Raw genomic sequence first — 24,021 nt, forward strand, 5'->3', positions numbered from 1 at the left:
AAAAGTCTGGAAAACTGCAATAACCCAATCAAGGCAAGCAAGCTCAAATTGTGTAGACTCCTCAGGAATGAAGGTCTGAGTCACTCTACCAGACAAAAAACCTAGACAGGCTGAGATGCTTATCGAGGGTAGAGGGAATATGCAACGGGGAGTGGAAGAAGGTAGTTATGAGCTATGTTCATGTATGCAGTTGCAGAAATGAGGACTATAATGGTTACGAATATGTTTTGTTTTGTTATGAATGTTTTTGTATATACATAAACCAAATATCTTTATTTTCTTCCTTATTTTCTTTTCTTATAAGTTGTATTAACTTTATGTCATAGTATTTAAGTTACAGCATCTCAATTTTAAGAATGAATATTTCCCAAGGATTTGCATTCTCTTTTGGGAGGAGGTTTAGAGTGTTTTTGGTTATACGCAGGGCAGTTGAATTATTGTAGGCAAAATATGGCTGTGATTGTTTTTATTTAGGGTTTAAATATGATTCAAGGGAATGTCTGAGTGTCAAGTTGATGAGGGGTAGACTATAATGGTTAGGTTCATGTGTCAACTGTCTAGGCTATGGTGTTCAGTTGATTGGTGAAGCAAGCACTAGCTCGATTGTTATTGTGAGGGTATTTCATGGATTTAAATCCTTAGTCAGTTGACTGTACCTATGGATGATTACACCTAAAATCAAGAAAGGGAACTGCCTTCAGCAATAGAAGAAGTCTCATCCAATCAGTTGAAGGTCTTGGAGAGAACTGATGACTTTAGCAGAAAGAAGATTTTCTATCCTTTCTTTCAGCCAGCCAGCTTTTCCTGGGGGAATTCATCTAAACCTTCACTGGAATTCCCAATTTGTGGCCTGACATGAAATTTGGATCTGTCAATCCCCATGGCCTTATCAGTCAAGTTCTGTAATAAATCTCAAAATATTTACATATATATATATATCTCATTGGTTTTGTTTCTCTGGAAAACCTTGACTAATATAACTGCTTATCATATTTTTTAGATTAGCAAAGATGGAGTTGATTCTAAAGCCTATGATTTATCTTCAAGTGTCACAACTTCTACCATGTCCCTTTCCCACCTTCAGTCAGAAACTTCAAAAATCTTTATCTAGCTCAAAGTCAAAGTTATAGGTTGATGAACACAGGTCAGAAACATTTAAGGACAACATATATGCAGTTAACTCTTTTTTTTTTTTTTGAGACAATCCAAAGGCAATAATTGCTGTAGATTTTTTTTTAATAAATTCAAAAAGTTTCAGTATAAAAATAATATACTGATGTGAAAAAACAACAGAAGTTTAGAGAGTAAACAGTCAAAGTGCCCATTCACTCTCCGTCCCACATCCATTTCCCCTTCCATCTATAATTACTGTTAAAACATTGAGTGTATTTCCTAACTTCTTTTGATTCTAAGTAAAATACCGAATTATGTTATAAATATTTCCATGATTTGCTTTTTAAAGGCAAAAGTAGTCATAAAAATAATCACTAATAAACCAACTACTTAGAAAATATTAAACATCTTCCACTTGTGAACATCGGTTTCCTATCCCATATTTATACTATGGTATCAAGCAATTGTTGGTAAAATTATACCCAGGAGATTTCCACTTCTTTAATGATAGACTAAGTGATTTAGAGTAAACCCCTCTCTAAAGACAACAATTACAACAATAAAACAGGTTTAAATATAGAAAATGTCTTCCTAATAGTACTGAAGACCTAATAAGATAGTGAGGCATTACCCAGACTAATAAAGGGGGGGGGGGGGAAGAGGTGGTGTTTAGCAGTGAGGTGCCTAAATCATTTCTGCCTCTAATGGTATTGGCTGATCTAGAGCAGTGACTCTCAAACTTTAGCAAGCATAAGAATCACTTGAGGAGTTGGTTCAAACACAGATTCTTGTTCCCATTCCCAGAAATACTGATTTAGTAGATCTGTAACTTGCTTTTCTAACAAACTCCCAGGTGATGGTGATGCTGCTTATCTGAAGACCACATTTTAAGTGCCCTTGAATTAAGCTAGAGACTGGGGACAGTTGGGGTTGAGGTGAAGTACAGAAACAAGGTGCTGAAGAGATCTGAGGCCAAAGACTCAATGAAATATCAATTCCCTATTCCATTATCCCCTTCATCACCATCATCCCTCAACAGAGATAGGACTCTTCCTTGTTTTGGGCTGCTTTAATCCAGGGCCAGCAGTCTGATAGTTTATGACAGACATGCCAATAATGACACTTCACTAGAACAGGGAAAGGGCAGTTTGTTTTTCAGTAAGTGGTGCTAGACTGGTTTTCCATATGGAAAAAAAAATGCTTACCTCACACCATTTACAAAAAATTAATTCCAGGTAGGTTAATGAATTAAATGTGAAAGGTACAACAATAAATCTTCTGGAAGACAGGAGATCATCATGATGGTAAGAAAGACTTCTTAAGACATAGAAAGTACCTGGTCATCAGAAGATACCATATAAAGAGTAAAAAGAAAAGCCACAGGTGTTGTAAGATATCCCTTTACAACAAAGGAGTAGTATACAGAAAAGATAAATAATTTTCACAAATTAATGAGAAAAATATATTAATCAATAGTAGTTGTGAGGTTTAAATTAGATAATGTGAAAAGTGTTCAACAGTGTCTGGCTCAACAAATAGAAACATAAGATGTTTATAAAGAGTAAATATTGTAAACATGTTAATTCTTCCCAAATTGAGCCAGAGATCTGTTTTTGATAACAATAAACTGAAAAGAAAAATTCTAAAAAGCCATCTGTTTTATCATATGTGCTAGTTTAAAAGTGTTGTATACTCCAGAAAAGGCCTATCCTTTAATTGTGATTCAATATTCTAGCATGGAAACCTTTGATTAGACTGTTTCCATGCAGACTGATCTGCTCAATTGTGGGTGCAGCCTTTGATTGCATTACTTCCATGGAGATGTGGCATGCCCAATTGTGGGTGTGGTCTTTTGATTAGATGGAGATGTGACCCCGCCCATTCAAGATGGGCTCTGATTAGTTTACTGGAGTCTGTTAAAAGGAGAGACAATTTGGAGAGAGCACAGTTGTTTCAGAGCCGAAAGAGATGCCAACATTTAGAGATGCTTGGAGTGCCATCAATCATAGCCTGGGTGCTAAGCAAGGACTCACAGAAAGAGCCAGAACCTGAAGAGAAGAAATCTCCAGCCCTGGGAGATGTTAAACTAAGAGATGAAACCCAGAATTCTGCTCCCAAGAGCAGCTAAGTCAGACACTGATAGAGGAAGCCACTGGAATCAGAGGCTGGAAGCAACAGAACTGGGAACAAGGACCAGCAGATGCCGGCCACCTGCGTTCCCATGTGACAGACATGTGCCTTACGCCTTGAGTAAAGGTTTCTGTGCTCGTTTGAATTTGTGGACCCCAGAAAGGCCATGTCCTTTAATCCTTATTCATTATTGCTGGGTGAGAGCTTTTAGATAATCTCCATGGAGATGTGACCCACTCAACTGTGCTGGTAACTTTTGATTAGATGGCTTCATGGAGTTGTGACCACACCCATTCCATGTGGGTCTTGATTAGTTTACTGGAATTCTTTAAAAGAGTAAGCATTTTGGAGAGAGTCACTTTTTAGAGCCACTAGAGAGATGAGGATCAGAGCCCATGTAGCCAGAGACCTTTGGAGATGATGAAGGAAAATATCCCCAGGGGAGTTTCATGAAACAGGAAGCCTGAAGAGAAAGTTAGCACATGTCGCTATGTTTGCCACGTGCCCTTCCAGTTGCCAGAGAAACCCTGAACTTCATTGGCCTTTCTTGAGTGAAGGTAACCTCTTGCTGGTGCCTTAATTTGGACATTTTTATAGACTCACTTCAATTTAGACATTTTCATGGCCTTAGAACTATAAACTTGCAACTAAATGAATTCCCCCTCAAAAGCCATTCTATTTCTGGTATATTGCATTCTGGCAGCTAGCAAACTACAACAGAATCTTTCTCTGGATGCCTTAGTTTGAACATTTTTTTATGGCCTTAGAACTGTAAATGTATAACTTAATTAATCCCCTTTTTAAAAACCATTCCATATCTGGTATGTTGCAATCCAGCAGCATTTAGCAAACTAAAACATCATACTCACCATAAACTTGGGTTTGCTCTAAGATAATCTATAACATGCATTCTAAATATTGCCTTAGTAGGACAAAAAATAGTTCTTGGTGGCAGAAAAAAATCTTAAGATTACAATGGTTTGTGGCTTTCCAAAGCTTAACTCTATTAGAAACAATTTCACTAATTAATATTTAATTTCTCTCAGGGAGAAAGTAAATTAATTTAATGTAAATTTAATTCCTTTTTCCCTTGGTGGGGGGTGATAATAAAAAAAGGTTAAAAAACAGTACTGTATGGTTTATTCTGAAGCAGCTTAATCTAGTATGAGGAGAAGAAAACATGGGATAATTACAAGTTTTGGAAATGACAGTATTAGGCTATAGTGTTTTCTATCTATCCAGAAGAGCTCAACAGTGAAGGGGAAAATGAGCAGGGAGAAGGTGTTTAGATTTCTCTGTAACAAGTCCAAGCTATGCTTTTAAATCTCATATAGGAATGTAAAAGCATTTAAATCTCATACAGGAATGTAAAAGCATTAAAAATGGTTAGAAATGAGAATAAAATGTTTTTACAAGGAACAACAGCACTCAACATTCTGGTTTCCTTTGAGAAGAAAAGCTAGGATATAGTAGCTCAAAAATTTCAGAAGTGCATGATGCCCCTTTGTCCCATTTCAACTAAATGCAAAATAAAAAATTCATTTTTAGGGTACTTAATGTTTCTGAAAGGCATTTACAGATGTCAGTAAATTTTAATGAACTTAGGAACAATTGCATAAGTACTTATTCAAATCAGTAACCATGCTGTTTGGGGCAAAGGAACTGATTTCAATCTTAACATCTTTCTCCTCTCAAAAGGGAAATGTTTTTCATATTCACACTTTTATGCCTTTTTTCCTTCCTGTATCTGGTACAATTTCTCAGACAAATCTTTCTCTTTTCTCTAGTCTATCTGAGTAAGAAATAACAGAACGCTAAGTTTGTTACACATTACCAAGGAACTCACAATACAGATCTCCCTATTTCAAATCTAGGACACTTTCAACCATAATTTATTGATAACATGCCTAGGTTTAGAGTTGATTCTGTAATTGATTTCTGCCTAATAATGTAGTGTTCCTTAACCACCTGTGAAATTTCCAAAATTAATAAATAAGGAAGGGGGAAAGATGGGATAATCAGTTTTTAGAACTGAGAAAATTAAATAAACACATGCATTAAAAATATATGAAAATTTTAAAGGAAAGAAAATATTTCCCATAAAAAAGAAGTATAAAAAGCAAGAACATTTAATGGAAGATTTTAATAAATGTGAAAATACACAGTTAAGCCATTGCTTTTCTAATGTAAAATACAATGTAACCATATTTAAACTACAAACTTCAAAAATTATTTCGAAACATTACAATGTTGCTCATAATGCATGAATTTCTAAAAAACACATATGAATGCTAAAATGATAGGTTTTCCCTCCATAAATGATTAAAATTACCTAATTATTTTATTAATAGAATATTCATTGAGTCACTTTCCTCCCCCATGGAAGATCAATTCCATGTATTAATCACATCTTCTTATTTCTGAAACTTTTATATTCAGTCATTTGTCTAAGCCCAATAAATTTTGCATCATAAAATCATACTTCTCTAAACCCAAAACTTGGGATCTGAATGGTAACCAAATAAAAACTTAATGTTGCTGCTATATGTGGCTTGCTCAAAACACCTTAAGTAGCATGTCACCATGTCCCTGGGTTGGCAGAAGAAAATAGAATTTCAACAGTTTAACAAAAATGACACTGGATTCTTATCAACTAAAATTCCATCATAATATTAGATAGCTTATACGCTTCATTTAAAATTATATTTAATGTAGAAAAATGAACTCAAGTATCTAGAGAAGCTGTAAATTTTTACTTACATATTCTGGTTTTAGTTTTTTATCTCCTCCTCTCACAGCCACCTTTTCTAGTTTATCTATAATGGGCCCAATCATTTCCTCATCTTTAAGCTGAAGCTCTTCATGTATTATTTCTATATCTCGAATAGGATCTACACTTCCTTCAACATGCGTGATATCATCATCTTCAAAAGCACCTAAAATGAATTAAAGGAAGCAATTCAATAAAAAACAATACATGGGGTCATTAATCATTGAGTACTAGCGAAAGTACCATAAAGTTAACATATAACTATAGTCAACAAATCATTCTGAATCCTTCGCATATAGGACACGGTATTTTTTCCCCATTTAGTAATATTTTGGATACCAGCAACAAAATGGCAGTGCAAGAGTCTCACCATTTCAAAAACCAATGCAAATAAATAAAATTATGGTCTTCACAGAAGGAAAATTATGTTCCAGGACTACCAGCATTTCCAAATCTGGTACTATAAAATATACTAAATGCTAGGCATGAAAGCCTGAAGTTCTAAACTGCACTTAGGGTTTCCAAGGGAAACTAGATTTAGAGACACGGAGGGGGCGGGAGAGAGGAGAGGAAGGTCTGAAATCATCTGGCAGACCTCTTCCCTGCTTCAATCTACTTTATCACTGTGGTTCTGACGGTGATTAGATAATGAACCACTCAGACACACAATTTACACAGCAGCTAATTTCATCGGTCTGATTTGAGGGTATGGTTTTTAGGGGACTATCAAAGACGCAGATGAAGGTGCATTTGTCATATATGAGTGACAACCATTCACACTATCCGAACAAAATGGTGCTGGCCCTTATTAGAAACACATGCTATTATCACATATTTAAAGTGCAGTTGAAGCCATAATTTCAAATTGCCAACTAGAAACATAAGGGTAAAACAACCAGATATTACTGAAGCATGTGTACTGACTTTATGCCCTTTTGAAGACATAATGTGGCAACATAATTCAACTGGGATTTACTCAAATTACCAGATAAAGAAGAGTATCAAAAAATGAACAAATAAAGAAAAGTTATAAAGAGAAAGCAATGACATAATCACAAACACACTTATAAACAAATTAATTTCATTAAAATTATCAATTAGATTACATTCCCAAAATAAGTTGTTTTCAAACAAAATATCAATTATTTTAGATAGATGTATCATAAAAATCATGAGAAACAGTTTGAGTTTAATAAAAGAAACAGTAAACATAGCTCACTGTTAGATAGACCAAGATATTCTCACTGCAGGTTACAGTAAGTTTTTAACATAATTTCCCAGAATTAAAAATGATTAGGTTTGTATTTTAATGTGGAAGTATTCATAAGCATATTACTGCAATTAAAACAAGTCATTAAAGTAATATTTAAGTATTCTTGGCATACAGCTCATGTATTATATAATGTCAAATTCAGAGAAACAAAACTTCCAAGAAATGAGGAGGTACGTTATATCTTATACACTAAACATATAGTGGTTTAGGTAAATTTTTTTAATCTTTGGAAAGTATGAAAGAAGTCTCCCTGGATGCGTAGTACTATTTACTTCTTCTGACCATGTGAGGCATCTTACACAAATGGTGCAATAAAATAGAAAAGTAAAAAAATAAAAGATAGCTTTCTGGAAGCTAAAACAAAAAAAGAAACATGGTCACTTACAGAAATAACTAAGTGTTCTCTGATGCTTAGGTAAAAAATAACTATATGGTAGGCTTCATGTAGAAGCCAAGATTAACTATAGTAAGTGATGTCCTCAACAACATCCCTACAGTAAATACATTAACAAGTTTTAAATGGCAATTTCTTAATTATGACCCCTAATTTTAATCAAGTGGATAACAGGGAGGAAGTTAGTAATTACAATTCTTCTGGGAGGAAAGAAAACAAAGCTCTCTAACAATCTCTTTTTCAAAGAGAAAACCTAGAATAAAGAGGGGAGAAAGGGTATCATCTGGATATTTTATAATTGTCAAACCATCCTCTAGATTGTCCCTTGATGAGAGTCAGCTAAGGATTAGTCCAGAAAAGGAGATATGACTGGATAAATCATCACTAATTCATTCCCTCTACTACAAGAAGAAGAAGAAAAAAAACAACTCAAACCAGACTCTATATACTCTAGATTATATTGCTGCTACCATGCTCGAAGGTTAGCATACTGAGAACTTGCAAGGATTATTACTATATTCATTCATATGTGAGGTGTAACATGCTATGGGAAGAATTTAAATCTATTTTTGAAGATCAATGTTGCAAAAAATCCAGAGTAAAAATTAAGTGACGGGAACACTGGAGCTATACTTTGAAAAATTCAACAGTTTTGTAATTAAATAAGACCTAAAACAGTTGTAAAATTTAAGATTCTATACAATTTGGTGACCATCTGGAAAATTCCTCATTTTTTAGTGCCAAAAGATTAGGAATTACTTTTCAAAGACATACCCATGCCCCTGGGCCAACAGACTTCACCCAAGACTTATGTTATAGCATCCCTTCACAACTTGTCATTTTCAGTACAACATTTAGTGATCAAGAATATGGGCTTTAAAGTCAGACACACTTAATGATCATAGAATCTTAGACAAGTTACTTAATCTCATGATCTCAGTTTTCCCATCTTTAAAATGAGGATACTTCTTTCTTTCAGAGAACAGGATGATTAAATCACATAATGTGTACAAATTATTTAGCAGAGTGCCCAACATATAGAAAGAACTCTTTCAGTAATGGAGGGTATAGGCGCTTTTTTAAAAATGATGTAGGAATTAGTAACTTAAAAGAATTCCATAACAATATATTCAATATACTCATACCTTAACTCTGATTAATGAAGTTTCATGTTACTTAATTTACATAAGGACAGACAGGATAAAAAAATTCTGAGAGTTTATATTATAGATTTTGCCCCCCTTCACTAATTTTTAATAGTTCACTAGTAAGTACAGTGACACTACTCTATGACCAAAGTAATTTCTTTCATTTTTATACTACCTAAACAGCTGTCTCTCCAGAGGTGCACTGGTAAAGATGACTTTAGGCTACACTAAATAAGACTGAATTGTCTAATGACAAAGTTATTTCCATTTCAGATCTCTTTCCATCTTTTTAATTAAGTCAAGGAAAAAGTCTCAGTTTGATGCTGGTTGGTGTTTAAAGCCTTATATTTATTAATCGATCTTTGTTTTTTGTTTTTTTAAAATAAACACAGCAGTCCTCATCTTCCGAAAGCTAAAAAAAATAATAATAAAACTGTAGTTCTCTTTGCATTAAATTTGGATCAGCATGTATAAAATGACTTTTGTAAACAGAAATGTCTGAAAAATATTAACCATCATTTTGATGACAGGGTGTTATCTGATTTTTAAAAACTTTATCTGGTACTGTTTTGTATAAAATAGGGTAATGTGATAGAAGGGCATGCATGTATGTTTAGCTATCCTGACTAGACAGTCAGGGAGCCTCTCTGAGATGATAACACTTGAGTTGAAACTAGAATGGCCAGAATGAGGAAGAAATGTGAAGATCTAGGAGAAGAGGATTCTAACAAATATAAAAGTCCTAAATTTGGAACAAGCCTGCAGTGTTTCAAAAATAGCAATAAAACCAGTGTGGGCGGATCACAGCAAAGCAGGAGGATATAGGTGGAGTTTAAATTGATGTGGCTCCAGTATACACTGAGGTAAAATAAAATAAAATGAAAAGAAACCCCCAAACACCTTTTAAATTAGTAATGTAATTGTTCAAATATAAAAGCTATCCACTAAGAGAACAAATGCAAATGTCAATGCTTATACTAAGGTTGTGACTTTTATAACATGTGTTCTCCCCTTACTGAGGGCCAATCAAAACACAGAGGTAATAAGTGATTTGGTGAGACAACAAAAATTCATATGGTAACATATACTCTGCATGATATTTATTTCTTGGTATTGTGGCAATATCAATATAGTGAGCTATTTTCAGTGATTACAAATGTACTGAAGATTGATCAATCCATTCACTCATTCACTCAAAGCCTGTCTTATTCTATAAACATTTGAGCAAAAAAGGGTAACTCTATATTCTCTTTAGGATGCTAAATCTAGCTGTGAAAAACTTTAGCAATAAAAATGTACTTTGGAAATAAGGACTTCAGTGAATTCCTTTGCTATATTATTACTAGGTTTGAGCTGTATTCAGTTTTCAGAAGAAAAGCACTGCTAGCCAAATGTAAAAATGGATTTTAAAACACAGGATGTACTGAAGTCTTCACAGCAGTATGTTATAAATCACCTCTCATAAAAACCTTGATATTCCAAATATCTAGAGTTTCCTTGGAAATATGAAGATTCTTATGTGGTCAATATGCACCTATCTGAATTAATGCTTTTTCCATCTTCTACCACTGTATAATGCAGAGACAAAAAAATGTCTTAGTAAATAAATCAATACATAAATTGTCACCCCCTTAACATATAGGCAAAACACAATATGTCTTACTAATATAAGTTCTCTAACTGAAGGAAGTGTGCTTTTATGTCTAACAATTTGTTCAGTTTTGTGAGAATTAAAAACAAAAACCAAAATAATAGGCCCTCCTTCTCTATGACTGGACAATCTGGTTGGGAAAACAAATCTAACCTATCAGGAAGGCAGAACAATATTTTGGCCTTTAAATATAAGTATAGCTACTAATAAATAATTAGCAAGCCTGTACATATAGAAAAAAAATAGTACAGGTAAAGAAGATAAAGATAGGTATGATAAGTAAAGGAAAAAGCATCAAACAAAAAAATAAAAGGTTAAAATGAAGAAGGTGGGCAGGCCACAGTGGCTCAACCGGCAGAGTTCCTGCCTGCCATTCCGGAGACCCAGGTTCAATTCCTGGTACCTGCCCATATAAAAAAAAACAAACAAAATGAAGAAAGCATATTGGAGAGCTGACCATGATGAGAAATTGTACTGGAGAGCAGTTGAAGACAAAAATTTCTATCAGGCAGAGGTGGAGGACAGGGAAGATCAAATAAATGTCAGGGTAAATCTGGATCTCATCAATTAGTCAGTAGGGGAACCCACAATGGTTCCTATATTAGTGAATAACAAATGGAAAACAGCATTTAGATAGATTAATCAAAAGTAGGGAACTAACTGAAGGGGAATTTTTGTACTCCATATATGGTGATAAAGAACTGCACTTGGATACAGATGGGCGATATGAAAAAAAGGATGAATAGCGAGAACCAAGACAAATGTCAACTGGTAAAAAACATTAGGGGGAGGTGAAATAGGGAGGGAGAAGAAGAGAAAAAAGAGAGACAGAGATCATGACAAGGTTTCAGGCTAACATCTTTATCTATACTTACGATAAAGTCAAAATCAATTTATATAAGATTAAAAGCCCAAGTCAGGTATGAAACCAAAATGTATTATTACATCAAGATCAAAGACTCTAGAACAATAAAATAAAATAATTACACAAGTATATTATAATCCTACATCATGGCACCAAAATGTTGTATGCTACATTATTTTTCACTTCTTTTTAGTTTGTTTTATTTGGTAAACAATAAACGTTTTGAACATCTATATTCTAATCCAGAGTTCCACCAAAATCATTAAAAGGCCCACATTCCCAAACCAGTAGAAGATAAGTTATTAAATACAATGTGAGAAGTCAAAGCAAGGATATTCTGCTCAAAAAAATTTTTATCTTTTCAAATTTCTAAAATATTCTTCAAAGCAAAGTCCTGTCTTATATCAGAATTCTGGTTCCCAACTTCCTAACAATTCAATAGCTCATTATTTAGAGAAAGTACACACAAGCACACTAACTTGAATTAGCAAATCATTTAATACCTGTATCTTTATTCATAAGTACTGAAAAATGCCAGTTTCCCCACAAATGGCATGACAAAAATTCTTTATTGCACGAGGGGAGGGGTGGTTAAAAGGGAGAGTTAAACACTATTAAATGTATTCTCTAAATGTTCTGATTCAGAAATGTAGTTTAAGTTCAAGCTTACAAATACACTTTAAAACTCTAGTCCAAATTTAGATAAAGCCACTTTCCATTTTGACAATTAAAAAGGAAGCAGTGGGGACAACCAAGGGAATGTGGGCCTTTTAATGATTTTGGTGGAACTCTGGATTAGAATATAGATGTTCAAAACATTTACTGCTTACCAAATAGAACTAAAAAGAAGTGAAAAATAATGTACCATACAACATTTTGGTGCCATGATGTAGGATTATAATATACTTGTGTAATTATTTTATTTTATTGTTCTAGAGTCTTTGATCTTGATGTAATAATACATTTTGGTTTCATACCTGACTTGGGTTTTTAATCTTATATAAATTGATTTAGACTTTATCGTAAGTATAGATAAAGATGTTAGGCTGAGCCCTCAATCTTGGGGTTTGTTTATATGAAACTTAACCCCACAAAGGATAGGCTAAGCCTACTTAAAATTAGGCCTAAGAGTCACCCCCAGAGAACCTCTTTTGTTGCTCAGATGTAGCCTCTCTCTCAGCCAACACAAGAAGCAAACTCACTGCCCTCCCCTTCTCCACATGAGACATGACTCCCAGGGGTGTGAACCTTCCTGGCAACGAGGGTCAGAAATCCTAGAATGAGCTGGGACTCAACATTAAGGGACTGAGTAAATCTTCTCGACCAAAAGGGGGAAGAGAGAAACAAGACAAAATAAAGTGTCAATGGCTTGAGAGATTTCAAACAGAATCAAGAGGTTATCCTTACGCATTATATAGATATCATCTTTTTAGTTAAGGTATATTGGAGAGGCTGGAGGGAAGTGACTGAAAATGTGGAGCTGTGTTCCAGTAGCCATGTTTCTTGAAGTTGATTATATAATGATATAGCCTTTGCAACATGACTGTGTGACTGTGAAAACCCTGTGTCTTCATGCTCCTTATCTACGGTATGGACAGATGAGTGAAACATATGGATTAAAAATAAATAATAGGGGGAACAAATGTTAAAATAAATTTAGTAGATGGAAATGCTAGTGATCAATGAAAGGGAGTGGTAAGGGGTATAGAAAAAAAATAAGGGAAAGAAAAAAAAGCAATTGAGCAAAAACAGAATGTAAGTCATAGCTGGATCTCAAACTTGAAATATTTATCTCTGCATTAAATAAGATGTGTAGCTTTAATGAATTTCTTTGAGGTACAAACAGGAAAAAGGGCATCTCGATTTATTATATTTACTTCAAAAGTCATTTGCCTTGCTTAAAGATATCAGGAAGTGAGGCAAATTTTGGAACATACAAAAGAACTAATAAATCATTCTGCTAATAAATCCCTCTTAAAAAAGGATGTAGTTTAAGTCTTTAGCCTTCAGAGTTTGAAGCAAAAAGGCTTCTACCAATCGAATTTTAATTACTTTAAATGGATATAGATCTAGAACTCTGGAGAAAACAAAATATTTTGCAAACATACAAATATGGAAATAGCTTCCTAGTAATGTACACTGTTAACTTGGTTAAAAAGCATAAATGGAATGCTACAACTGGAACTTGTGGGCTGTACTTATTTACAGCAATGAAGCAATCAAAAGTAACTTTTAAAGTCCTCAACACTCACTTTCAAAAGAAAAACCTATTTTGTTATATAGCAAAGACCCTAAAATAATCCCCAGCTTATGTTACAGGATAATTGTTTAATGTTAGAAGAGAAAATAAAACTACACGTAGCCAGAATAATTTGCTTTTGCTTAGCTTCTCCCTCAATTCCTCTCTCCTCTGCCTCTTTCATCACAGGGAAAGGCTCTGAACTAAATCCATGGCCAAGACAAAGAAACGGAGAGAACTCCTTTGATGTATTCAAAAATTGATCAAGGTTTTCAAAAGTGTAGTAAAATAAAATGTACATGTGTCTGATTTTGAGGGAATAATCTAAAATTAGTGAAAATTATTCTCAATCTTGAAGCAAGTGATATTTAGTGTAGGAGAGAATAGTAAAGTGGGTCTGTCAGATTTTGGGAAACCTTAAAATTTTTGTTTGGAATTTATTTAAATTAAAAATACTTTTAAACAAAGACTCAAAAGCAAAACAATTAGTAAGAAGGATGCGATAAAGAGGGAAAAAAGCCATACAAAGATATTAAAATTGGAGTTTATATCAGTGTAATGCAATTATTTAAAATGCACAGAATACCAAAAAAATCCTACATAAGTCACTAGTGTTGTATTTGTATTATAATTACATATCCATACCATTAAAGAATCCTCAAAGTCATTTAAAAGTTATGAATTATAACCCAGCCAACACCTTTATTTAATTATATTCAATTGCTCAAGGGTTTTACATTTTTAGTTGCTGCCACACATCAACTCTTTTCCAAAGAAGTAGGCAGAAAAGAAGTAACCTAATGAGAACTAGCATTCATCTCTCAACAAGATTTTCACTTCTTAGTCTGTATTATATAATAGACACTTTAAGTGTGTAAAAGGCAAATTTAATCAATGGTATTTTGAGCTAATAGTGTCTGCTCTATCACCAATGTTGTGTTGGCTGCTTTTGCTGTATTTTACCTTCACAACAACCATCTTGCTAATTCATCTCCATTTTTTCTCCATAACCAGGTTAAGCCTTCTAAAACATTATGCCAGTAGAAAAAAAAAAAAAACTCTACAACTTTACCCACTCTTACCTACCCTTCCAAACTCACCACCACAACTGCCCACAAATCCTCAACTCAAACCAAAGTCTTCTACAGATACACTAAGCCCTGAAAGTTCCTCATATTTGAAGTCCACTGTATTTTTGTCCACTTTCTTTGCTGGGCCTAAAAAACAAATAGCCTTCCTTTCTATTACAAATGACATCTATCCTTAAAATACATTGCTTAATTTCCCCTTATCTACCAAGCAACTTTGGAGGAATTCAGCTCTAAGCAATCTCTACCATTCCTGAGTCAGGAGGGCTTTATAGAGACTTGTTTGGAATAAAGTACAGTGAAACTGATGATATAGTTATAAATATGGCTTCTGAGAAAATCCATTTTTATACCTTTCCAAGGGACAATGTAGTAAAGAGGAAAAATGCAAAGAGACATTAACAAAAACTGCAAATTTCCCCTTAAACTCAATACTGTGAGTAGTGAGCAAAAAGGCCATGTGAACTCTGCATCATTCAGGAAATAAACTAAATTTTTTAAAGGGCAAGCTAAAGTTTTAACTTTTTGAATGTTGATGCCCATGAATATCCCATGTTTGAATCAAACAGAACCACTCACAATGCTTTCATTTTTCATCTTCCATGCTGCTACTGATTCGGTTCCCTCTTTAGAATTTTCTTCCCTATCTCTCATGTCCTTGATTAGATGTCACTGAAATATCTCCATAACAATGTCATCTTTTAGCCATACCCTCTATCTCTGAAGTGCTACAGCAATCTCTCCATTCTAATCCTATGTCCTGAAGAATGTATATCTAATATTAGAGTATTTGATTCACTCTTTTAGTTACGTAAGCTTATGGAACTTGTTTTAAATGCCTCTCTAGTTCCCACTAGTGCCTCGATCAGAGCTGATAACACCATTAGGTAGGTGAAGTGATGGATAAAGGAATGAATGAATGCTTCAGAATATTTATTGGCACTCAGAATAAGAACTGTGAGAGGAACTATACACTCTAGATAAAGACAGACATGTAGCACAACAGCAGAGGATCAGTTTCACAGCACACAAAATATTTAGCAAGTATTTCAAAGAAACTAGTGCTAAACATGGGAATTACATAAATTATCAGAGTAAAGAAAACAAAACACACAGCAAACAATAGAATGCAATCACAGATGTGAGAAGTTTCCTGTGTTTCATCTTTTTACCTCTCAACTGCTCATTTATTACTTTCAGATTTTCATATTATTTTCTGACAATTTCTTGATTGTGTGTTGCACTGGATTATATATCAAGGAAAACACAGAATTTTTTAAAACAATTATAAAACAAATTAAGAAGAAGATTGATATACTTATATAATATAGCTAAGACCAATAAATGCAGCACTTAAAAAAAAAGGGGGAGAGAAGGGACTGATCTGTATCAATCTGGATTAAGGAGTGTGCCAGTTTGAAACCGCTGTGGATCCAAGAAAAGCCAGGTTCTCAATGTTCATTCAATGTTGCTGGATCCTCATTCAATATTGATTAGGTGGTTTCCATGGAGATGTGTCTCTACACATTCCAGGTGAGGTCACTTACTGGAGTTCTATAAGAGGGAACCATTTTGGAAAAAGTTTCAGAGCCAATAGAGCCCACACAGCCAAAGACCTGTGGAGATGCTGCAGGAAAACACCCCCAGAGAATCCTTATGAAACACTAAGCAAGGAGAGAATGCTAACCAATGTTGACATGTGCCTTCCCAGCTGACAGAGGTGTCCAGAAGCAGACACCAGCCAAATGCCTTTCCAGCTGACAGAGGTGTTCTGAATGGCTTAAGTCTTTCTTGAGTGAAGGTAAACTCTTGCAGGTGCCTTAATTTGGACATTTTTATAGCCTTAGAACTGTAAACTTACAATTTAATAAATTCCCTTTTAAAAAGCTGTTCCATTTCTGGTGTACTGCATTCCAGCAGCTTTAACAAACTAAAACAGGAGAGAAGTCTTGAATACAGATGAGGCTTTTCATGGACAGATATTAGCAAAGGGAAGCAGAGGCAAGAGGACATTATAGGCAGGAAGGAAGTATATGCATAGCAGAAGTAATTAAGGGTAGAGATTCTAGAATCAGAACATCTGGATTCAAATATGGAATTCAGATTGATTCATTAGTTGCCTGGTATTTAGCTTCTCTGTACCTTAACTTCTTCATCTGTTAAATAGAGATTAACAGATGAAGTTAATCTCATAACACTATTCTGAAGACTAAGAGATAATAAATGTAGAGTATGGACTACAACCTGGCACTCAAAAAAATATTATATTTATAAATGAAAAGTTACAGACAAGGAATATGCCAGGGTCTCTCAAAAGTTGTACTTCTGCCATTTTGGATCAGACAATTTCCTGTTGTTGGCGGCTAATATGTGCATTGTAGCATATTAACCAGCACCACTGGCCACTACAAACTAGATGACTGCAGCATACATATGTACACACACCAGTTGTGTTACACAAATCTGTCTCCAGACACTGCCAACCTTCAGTTGAGGACGACTAGTGTACACGAAAAGACAAAGGTTGTGTACGTAGTAATCAAAAGATATTACCATAGGTTCAAATGTACAGATGCCAATTGATGGAAAGGTTCCAATGCTGGGTTTATGAAATTTAATCTCTGAGATTTACACAGTTCCTATGTTGACCTTCAAAGAGAGAAGTGCTCTGATCTCACTCTTGCTTCCTCATTTGCTTACACTCTCTTTAAATGATTCTATCGGTTACATTCAAGATTTTGTAGCTAGGAGAGAGAAAATACTGGTCACAAAGCAGTTGACTGTTGGTTATTAGTTGTAGAAATAACGTAAAAGGGGTCACATCTAAAAATATTAAGAAAAATAAAGAATTTACAAAGATTTTTTGACTGGTGGGGAGGAAAACCGATATCAAATTGAGAAGATACAAAAAAGTAGCAGGTCATTCAATTGAAGAATAACATTCAGTAAAGATACAAATTTTAAGATGCATCCCTCCCACCCCCACCATGGGTAGGCACCAGAAATCGAACCCAGGTCTCCGGCACGGTAGGAGGGAATTCTGCCACCAAGCCACCATCGGACTACTCTAAGACACATTTTTAAGACACATATTTAACAAATGTTTACTGAATGCTACTCTGTGCCAGGAGCTGGAAGGGAGCAGAGAAAAACTGAATGAGATAAAGTTTATTATTTAATAGTGGATTCAGATTTGCCCATAATAAATACAAAAAGCAACCTGTGGGGGAGCAGGCACATTGTCAGTACTCAGCATAAGCTGATGGAAAAAGACAGTCTCAAGGCTTCAAACTGGAACAATGGTGTATACAGATGCAATTTTTAAAAACTTAGATTAAGATTTATGTACACCTTTATGGAAGTATAAATTATTTTTTCTCAACCCCATATTTAATGGTATTTTTAAATTTTACAACATAACATATATCAAATCAAAGAAAGAAAAAGCAATAATTTTCAAAGCACTCTTCAGCAAGTAATTACAGGATAGATCCCAGAATGTGTTATGGGCTACCAATCCATCATATCAAATTTTTTCTTCTAGATGCTCCACAACATCGGAGGCTAGAAATATTTTTTTTAATCATCATCATAATTGACATTTTTTTTTCTTTTTTGTGAAAAATAACATATACAATAAAAGCAATAAATTTCAAAGCACAACAATTAGTTGTAGAACAGATTTCAGAGTTAGGTATGGGTTACAATTCCATAATTTTAGGTTTTTACTTCTAGCTGCTCTAAGATACTGGAGATTAACAGAAATATCAATATAATGATTTGGCAATCATACTCATTTGTTAAACTCTACCTTTTCTGTATAATTCCACCATCACTTTTGATCCTTCTTCCACTCTTTAGGGGTATTTGGGCTATGCCCTTTCTAACTTTTTCTGTTGGAAGGGGCTGTCAATAATAAGGGGTAGAGGAATGGAACTAGGTGATGTCTCGGAAAGGTCTGACCCTCTAGGTTTCAGGACTTATCTGGTCCAGGGACACATCTGGAGGTTGTACATTTCTGGACAGTTACCCTAGTGCATGGAACCTGTACAGAATCTTATACATTGCCCTAGGTGTTCTTTAGGATTGGCTGGAATGGTTTTGGTTGGGGTTTGGCAAGTTATGATAGGTAGCAATGTCTAACTGAAGTTTGCATAAAAGTGACCTCCAGAGTAGCCTCTCGGCTCTATTTGAACTCTCTCAGCCACTGATAACTTATTTGTTCCACTTCTTTTCCCCCTTTGATCAGGATGGCATTATTGATCCCATGGTGCCAGGGCCAGATTCATCTCTGGTATTTAATGGTATTGATGCTATGATAACAGATAATAATTTATCCACCAGAGTCTGAAGCTGATGTTTAAGTGCTTCAAAAATGTAAATATATAGTAGGCTTTAATCAGTCAAGTAAAGGTTAGCTATTAATTTTTAATAGTTATTTTTTATCCATAGTATCAATGAATGTTGACTTTTATCTAGTTTTCTAAGACAGAGAAGGGAGACTAGAAGGAATGTAAAAGGGAAACCTCACTAACAACATCCAATGTTAGAACACAGATGATGGTTGGACTAACTCCATACTACACAATAGTGATCACATTCTTGGGTCCAAATGAAAACTACTGTGAAGGTAGGTAGCCTAAAACCAGGTAACACACCTCACAAAATAATTTCACCTTTAAATACAATAACCCAGTTTTAAAATTGGAATGGAGACACAGAAAAAAAAGGATAAGGCCTGGAGGGATTAAGGGAATGCAAACAACTTCATCTTTGGGAGCAGGTTGTGTAAGGTAGGTCACCGAATACCCAGTAGCCTCCCAACACAATCAACCATAACAGTCCCAACAAAACGGGCACCAGCTACCTAAGATAGTCCTAGAATTTCTGCTATTATCCTAAAGTTCTTGCCAGCCCAAGATTAGGTCACCACAGTCAACAGTTAAGTGGGAAAAACTAACTACCACCAGGTGGAGCCAAATCAAAGCCAGTACCAGAACGGATTTGCTGGGCCAGGATCAAGCGCCACTTTGCATCTCCTTGCAGGGGTTGTGCAAATTTGACCCAATCATTTCAATAATATAGCAATAAAATAACCCCATTATTTTATGGGACTTAAACTTTTGGTCCCATGGAGCAAATAATGGCAGGGGAGGGGTGGTTATTGCATTACATTCTTTCAATATGGGGGGCACTACAACAATCAGGCTTTATTTAAGAAGACATGCTACAGATGAATAAATTTTTAAATACTGTTTGGCTTTATGCCATTCTTCATTAATATAACAGACACAGTCTTGGAATATTCAGAAAATCATAAATAACAATGCAGTGTACAGAATGTTCTGACATAATCAAGACTTTAAATAGTTAAATATCAACACAATCAATACTCCAAGATTTTCCCACATGGCTCTATTAATGAACCATGATCATCTACAGAAATGAAAGGATATTATATCACAGATTCCCCTTAAGAAAGTTAAATGATTCTATTAGGTTTATTTTGTCTTTAGTTATGGGAACTATAAAAATAAATTAAGATAAATCTCCCTACTACCACCACCAATGTAGAATCAAAACAAAAAATATGGTATTTCTTATTAGAATCACCTCAAAATCTCCAGTGAAAGACTACATGGCAAACTTTCTCCCCTCCATCTTCATCCTATCCCCACCCCCACAAAATTTTTAGTTCTGCTTATATGTTATACCTGTCAAGATCTGATGACTGTATGTTATGTATTCATCTGAACAGAACCACTACACTTAGTTACAGGCTATCATCAACCAATTCATTCTCTTGCTAAAATCAAGTCATCCAATTACTCCTTGACTAATCAAGGCTGTTTTGGCTTTTTCTTTTTTCAAAAGGTACTCAACAGCATAAACAGTTCACTTACAAGAAATGGAAAGGGGCTAATCAGCAGAATTATTGTTTTGCTGCTACAATTTGCAGTATTTAAATTTAGTTTCTGATTGGACTGAAAGTTTTATGCTATAGCATATGAAACTAGTTCAATACAACCGTGAAGCTGTGTAGACTGTATTGTCTTGCCATGGCTATACTGGTCTATTTTGAAGGACAGACAATTGACTATGTACTTTCTTTAAAATAAGGACATTTTAAAATAATCAGTTTCAGTGTACTTTTCCACACATTGGTTTTGTAAACGAAGCTATTAATTCCTGAGCATTATGTTTAAAGTTAGCAACTATGTGTGTATAAAATCACAATTGCTTGGGTTTTTCATCTACATTAATTTTAGCTTCTAAATGACAACAAACTAGGAGATAGGGTGCCATTTAAGAAAATAAGTCTCATCTAAAACAAGTACACATTTTAAATAAATACATGTTACCCCTCACATAATAATTGAAATAGTGTACATTTCTAAAGTGGGCATATTTCAATTACAAGTATAATTTTGGATGAACATAAACTCAATTTAAAATAAATCATTATCAGTATGTTACTTTATAGAATTTCTGAGAACAATAACAAAATACTAAAGTCTAAATGCTGAACTAGAAACTTCAAAACAAATTAAAGAAAATATTTTTAAGTCATAACTTGACTGAAATCCTCAAGAAATTCTGAAAAGAGATTAATCCAGTCTTTAAGCTGAGGTTTATCTTGTTAAATAGCAGCAATACATTAACCAAAATGATGAATTTCACTGTGGAAGGAAAGAAACTCTTTTATATTTAAATGAGTAATTTAAGTTCAGTTTTTTTTTTAATTTTAAAACATAACTAAATTCTTTATATATTAGAACAATGCTTACATCATAGAAAGGAAAACACAGCACACTACATATATGGAGGATTAAGACCATTTTTAAATCTTTTATATTTAGTTACATTACATAAAAGTAATACTTCATAGGTTTATTTTGCATACTAAGATTCTTACAGAAATAGAATTTCATACAGAATTTTAAAATTCTAATTCCATAAAATGTCTGATAGAATCATTCAACATATACACAAACATTTCAGAAAGGTCTTAATATCATTAATGCATTAAACAAAGTATATGAATGCTAGTACATTTCTAACCAACTACATTTAAATGCCATAAAACATGCTAACATAATTTTTTAAAAAAGATTCAATTTAGGTATCCATGCTGAAATTCAAGGAAACAAATAAATTTAAAACCAAAATACATTAACAATACGGAACTATTGTTCTTTAAAGATGAATATTTCTCACTAAGAGTAGGCACACCTGCCAATATATTAAAAATAGGTAAAATCAACTATAAAAGTGATAAATCACATGCCATGGTAGACTTGACTTCTCTAGACAGCATTTTCAGCCGTCTTTTGTGGCTTTGTTTGGCGCCATAGTCCTTTAAGTTTTGTCTTCATAGAGCCCTAACTAGTTGTAATCATTTGCAGCCTAATTGTGGACATTTATCTGCTTTTCTTATGCATAGAACATAGCTATTAAAGCTGAATGGTGATGGTGTGAAGTATAGGTTAAATTGGGTGAAATTAAAGCAAATTACTCCGGGATGTGGAAATCTGAAAATAGAAACCACCAATGATTTGCAACCCTCTTGATGATCAGCTTCACAGAACCCTAAACGACAAGAAAACTTACATATTTTAAAGTTAACTAGGTTTTTAAAAATAATATGTATTTTTAACTACACACACTTCTTAGTAATGATGTCAAGAATATTTGTTTTACTCAGCTGCAATGATAAAAAGATATTGGGTTTCTATTTTAAACAATGCAGTTCATTTCTGAAATAAGATTTCCTTTCCTTTACATAAATTTTTACTTATAAAAATCAAACACAACAATTAAACACAGTATCATGTTATTTTGATAGGTAAGTTTTAATGCTGGGTAAAAGTATTAGTAATACTAGAGACAGTATAATACTGAAATCATAAAATCAAAGGCAAATTAACAATGCAAACATAAATATATATTTAGAGGCCTATTTATACATATGCCATATATAAACCTGCATGCATAATCGGCACAAAGAAAAAATATACAGAGGCCTAGCAATAAATGCAAAACATGAAAACACAAGATTTTCATTTATCTAAACTCATACTGCTTGATTTGTAGATTTGAATAGAGATAACAAAAACATATATATCAAGTTGCACCTTCCCTAGTTTCTTAGAAAACCAAGAATAGATATATAAAAAATTTGCTAGACCACAATTTAAACCATCTTACTCTAAAGCTGGAAAAAAATTCTAGCAATGAAATTGCCATCTTTTCTTTTACTGACTTCTAAATAAAAAACCATATTTTCGATATCTGGAGAGAGATAAAATTATATGACATGGCCATACCTTCAAGGAGCTCACCTCTAGTTGGCAAAATAAGACAAGCATATGTAGCTAAACTATGGATGCATGAAACAGTACCTACATAAAGTGGGCTCTGATCTCAGAGGTAGGAAAGAGCTAAAGGGAAAAAAGAAGGGGATTCATAAAGGATATGGACCCAGAGGATGAAACTTAGCTAGAAGTATAGTAAAAACAAGAGTGAGATTCACATGGTACATTTAGGACAGGAAACCTGTCCACAAAAAATTTAGAACAAAAGCAAGAGCACTGAAAAATACACTGATACTTAACAATGAAGAGCCCTGAGTACTAGCAGAAAATGAATTCCTAGGAAGGCATGAATGTTCTACAAGAGGCAGTAAAATAATCAAAGTAACTAATTAGAAAAAAATGAAGAAACACATGATTCTCAAGCAGCGGTACATCTGATTTCTTAATGGCCACATCACAATTAAAATTGATGTGGTCTTCTAGAATGTAAGCAATATCTCTGGATCCTAGGTGTTATCTTTTTCGCACCTCATTCATAGGAAACACATTCTTATATATTCATTATCTTTGTGTTTTAGAGTTAGCATAGCATAAAACAATATTCACTGCAAAATGTAGATACTAGCAGATTTTTGTGTATATTTTTAAAACTATACCAATAAAATTTACGAATAAATCATACTGCAATCTTAGTAAAACTAAGAACTAAAACAAAATGACAATTATTTGCCGCTTTGTGAAGAACAGGTATTTGTTTCCTCCATGATGCAGGATCTAAAAACTGACAGTCACTATGGGATATAAGAATGATTGAGAAGCACGGGTCTTTTTTTTTTTGAGGCTGGGTCTTGAAGAAAGAAATTAGAGGAAGGGAAAACTAAAACAGTGATTCTCAAGAATCCTCTACTTTGCAGATGATTCATAGCTCTCTCCTTGATTCTGGATCACTATATTAAAGTTCTAGCTAGGATTCTGAATTTTATACAAAACATATATCTGAGACAAGTGATCCCAGGAACACACTGATGGGAAAAA

The 24,021-nt window shown here is 34.0% G+C and overlaps 1 protein-coding gene across 4 annotated transcripts in view; it reads right to left on the bottom strand.

The window, feature by feature from the left end:
• Window positions 1-24,021, bottom strand: part of OLA1 (Obg like ATPase 1) — a 264,781-nt gene that overhangs the window by 56,653 nt on the left and 184,107 nt on the right. For 3 of the 4 annotated variants that reach the window (XM_077154180.1, XM_077154178.1, XM_077154179.1), the window contains exon 5: window positions 6,004-6,179. In XM_077154180.1, the coding sequence (XP_077010295.1) occupies window positions 6,004-6,179 (176 nt within the window). Of the gene's footprint in view, window positions 1-6,003; window positions 6,180-16,532; window positions 16,551-24,021 lie in introns of those variants that run through there. The other variant, XM_077154181.1, reaches the window with a different exon arrangement.

This window comes from Tamandua tetradactyla, chromosome 3, assembly GCF_023851605.1.
Source record: "Tamandua tetradactyla isolate mTamTet1 chromosome 3, mTamTet1.pri, whole genome shotgun sequence".
NCBI classification, from domain to species: Eukaryota; Metazoa; Chordata; class Mammalia; order Pilosa; family Myrmecophagidae; genus Tamandua; species Tamandua tetradactyla.